Source organism: Cherax quadricarinatus, chromosome 47 (assembly GCF_038502225.1).
Source record: "Cherax quadricarinatus isolate ZL_2023a chromosome 47, ASM3850222v1, whole genome shotgun sequence".
Taxonomy (NCBI): Eukaryota; Metazoa; Arthropoda; class Malacostraca; order Decapoda; family Parastacidae; genus Cherax; species Cherax quadricarinatus.
This window is the reverse complement of record NC_091338.1, coordinates 25,251,765-25,255,236: the sequence shown is the minus strand read 5'-3', so window position 1 is coordinate 25,255,236 and position 3,472 is coordinate 25,251,765. Positions and strand designations below refer to the sequence as shown.

The window sequence follows — 3,472 nt, the reverse complement described above, 5'->3', positions numbered from 1 at the left end:
GGATTGGCATTTTCAAGTTTCAGCCTTTCCAGGCTATCGCCATATCTGGGAAGCGAATGGTAAGGGGGAAAGAATGACAAGAATTTAAGGCTTTCAATATCTTTAGGAATAGTATCTAGTTTTATCGAGATACTGAGCTTAGCATTTTGGACAGCGATTTATGTACCGCTCGAGAGTGATAAAGGATAAATACCAACATTGTTGGTGCGCTTTGCCAATACTATGGTTTGAAAGATAGAGGAAGTCCAAGGGGGGAAAAAAAAAAAAAAAAAATTTAGTGTACTGCATTTCGAAACTAAAGGGCGTGATGTGCCACTCTTCAGAGTGGCGAGCATTTTAGTGTGGGACCAGAGTCAGGTGGAAGTGCAAGAGATCCAAAAAGTGTCACACTGTAGAGGGAGAAGCCAGAATCAGAGTGACGGTCTGATTTATGTAACAAGTAAAACGTGGTACTTCGAGCAAGCGTTTGAAGTGAACTAGCAGTAGGGACAGGGACATTAGAACTGCCCAATGGGTGGTCAAGCAACTAGGTAGGGTCAGAACAGCCTGTGGTATCCGAAAGGGGGCCCAGGGAAGTGAGCAGGTTCATAGAGTGGGAACTCCCATGGTTAAGTCACTCCTTTTTCTTTAGAAAACACCGGGTGGGGGAGAACGTGGAGGAATAGCCTAGGAGGAATGAAAGGGCCACGAATTTCCTACTGCACCCAAGTAAACTAGCAATCTGGGATAGCAACCTCATCTGCTGGGCCACCTCTGGGCAGCAGCTGGACACCTGCTATGAAGCCTACCTCCTTTGGCCAGCCCTTTCCCCCAGAACCCGAAATTTTCTTCCAGGGATACACCCATTTGGGGGTGGGAAATCCCACCCTGAGACACTAGAGGGATCGGGTACATCCCCAGGCGATACAGATTCCATGGCAAACTACACTGCCAAGGACCTCAACAGAATGGGGATTGACCCTGGTACCCTTTCTCCTACCTAGGAAGTAGAGTGCCTGTGGGAAGAATCCCAATGGCTGAAAATAGGAAGGGGATAAGGAGGGATTGGAAAAGGGGGATGGGCAATTAAGTTTGGTCTGAGGACAGACTGCAAGTGGTCGGAATTTATTTGTTAATTATTAATAATGTAGTCCCTGCTGCGTGTAGACTTTTCGTTAAGTGGAGAAGGCAGCTGTAATTTATGCAAATAGGTGTTCAGGGTTTCTTCCCGGCCTACCTTTGCGTGAATATAAAGACACTTAATATTCATCTGTGCAAGATTGTGGAGAGATTCCACCTAGAACCTGAGATTGCTTTTACCTGCCTATCACTTGAAGGACAGAGGGGAACGTCATTTGAGTTACTCTGGAGTGGTGGGCTTTTTTAGAGTGGATGGGGGTTTGCATCACAAGGGAATACTAATTCCACATGAAGGCACACTGCTTTAATTAAGAAAAAATAAAGTTTCTAATTTTACAAGTTATTTGGCAGGGTAAATCTTCAGAAGGGAACACAAGGTAAGATTTATAGAGACTTGCTTTGGCTTACTGCTGGAGCTAGAGGAAATTAAGCTTGGCAGTTGATAAGTGTAATTAAAATTCGGTTAAGTAAACTAAATAGGAAGATTTATCATTTAATATAGCCAGGAAGTTAGATTAATTAGTATTACAGAGTAAAGTTTAATTATAAAACACTGCTGTCTCGCAAATAACTGGTCTTAGAGATAAACAATTTGAATCATGCCAAGTAACACCGTCGTTGTAACGATTGTTCAGTACAGCAAGACACTGCTCGTTGCCTTCGTCATTGTCTGGTTGAGGAAGACCACGTCTGCAAGTAGGAAAATTATTACTCTTGGGGGTGGTAAGTTGTCACCAAATGAGGAAACCAAGTTGAAGGGGTACAAGTCTTATGATGGTGGAAAGAATGTATTTCGTACATACCTGCCAGTAACAGACCAGTTTGTGTACGAAGAAGAGATTCTAGATAACCATTGCCAGTAGGTAGAAAACTTGCTGCCGCTAGTCCAACAAGTAGCTACGTTGTCTGAAAAGATAATATTTCTTAACGTTCAGGAAGCGTAGCATTTGATTTGTTAAGGAATTAAGAGCATTTACTTACAGTCAAGTAGAAACCTCGATACGAAGCTCTGTTCTCTTCCACTTTCTATACTGATTGCTTGGAAGCCATTCCCAAGGGCAGCACAGTAGTTAACAGCCTGTTTCCAAGTGTAAGCAAGTCCACCATCGTGGCACCAGGAGAAGTGGTATGCCCGACCATCTTCAATTTCGTCAACCTGGAGAGAAAAGAAAGTTATAGTTGTGCTTTTAACATTAAAGTATAGATAGGTAGTACTGATTTGAAAGTGCTTACCAGAGGTTTGGCAATAGGGTTGCATCGTGAAGGTGGAATGTGACTAGTCTGTAGGCTAGAAGCGATTTGCGTAGGCTGTTCTGTACGTCTTTCTACGAATGTTTGCACAGGTAGTTGTGGAAAAGTTTGTTGTACAGGTATTTGTTGCTGGGGGAATTCCACTTGTGCAGGGATGAATTGTTGGTTGTGGGTTAACTGTGGCTGTAGAGTTAGTAGTTGGACTGGTGGTCTATATTGCAGGAATACGTTCCTAGCTGGTTCTTGTGGGAATAAATCTTGTATGGGTATTTGTTGCGGAGCAAGTACTGCTGGAGATGAAGGCAAGGGGCCGAGAGGCGTTGAAGGCAATGGGTTAGGTATGGTAGGATTGAAGTTACCCCTATCATCGAAGGCGTCGTTGGGAAGAAATGAAGCGTATGCCAAGGTAGGCACTACTACTACCAGAAGGATACTCTGCGCCATCTGAAAATATGTTTAGGAAATTTAGAGTAAATTTGCATTCGAAGTAAAGGCTGTAAAGTGCACGGTGCGCTAGTGATAGCGTACATTTTAAGCTGAATTAAGAATACCTTGAAGTTCCTGGTCAATAATGGGAAGATTATTTGAAGCTTATTAGAGTGATTTATCTAATACTAACCTACACAGAATAAGGTATGAATCAAGTATACGGAAAAAAAAAAACTCACTTCGGTAAATGTTGCCATTGTGACTGTTGAGAGCACACTGATCAGCACCTCCCAAAACACCACTTTTATACAGGACGCTTTAAACTTGATTGGCTGAGCATTTTAGCAGCAACATTGTCTCCTTCGATTCTAATTGGCTGGAGTACTGTAAGCCAAGAGCTTGTTTAACACTAACGACTGAAGCTAGCAGTACGTACCAACCATGAAAGGCTTGTTTTTCATAGTTCATACATTGAGAAATGCATATCTTTTAATTCATATAAAATCAAAGTTTTTTTTATATTTTATTTAAAAAACTTTACAGCTTAATATTAAATAAAAAGATATAAAATGAGTACAGCATGATCCTCAATCCTACAGAACATACACTGACAAAATATAACAACACATTGTAACTGACACAAAAGAGGTTACCCATATACACTCGCAAATAT

The 3,472-nt window shown here is 41.8% G+C and overlaps 1 protein-coding gene across 1 annotated transcript; it reads right to left on the bottom strand.

The window, feature by feature from the left end:
* Positions 1-1,599: 1,599 nt before the first annotated feature.
* Positions 1,600-3,197, bottom strand: LOC128696461 (uncharacterized). Its single transcript, XM_053787707.2, has 5 exons — positions 3,039-3,197; positions 2,353-2,814; positions 2,101-2,275; positions 1,923-2,025; positions 1,600-1,809 (listed from the first exon to the last, which is right to left on the bottom strand). The coding sequence occupies exons 1-5, from the start codon at positions 3,054-3,056 to the stop codon at positions 1,659-1,661; spliced, it is 909 nt and encodes a 302-aa protein (XP_053643682.2). The 5' UTR covers positions 3,057-3,197; the 3' UTR covers positions 1,600-1,658.
* Positions 3,198-3,472: the final 275 nt, after the last annotated feature.

Coding starts and splice junctions, on each gene's coding strand:
- LOC128696461 (XM_053787707.2), bottom strand. Junction 2,276..2,352: donor ACCCTATTGCCAAACCTCTG/GTAAGCACTTTC, acceptor TTTTCTCTCCAG/GTTGACGAAATTGAAGATGG. Junction 1,810..1,922: donor AACTGGTCTGTTACTGGCAG/GTATGTACGAAA, acceptor TCCTACTTGCAG/ACGTGGTCTTCCTCAACCAG.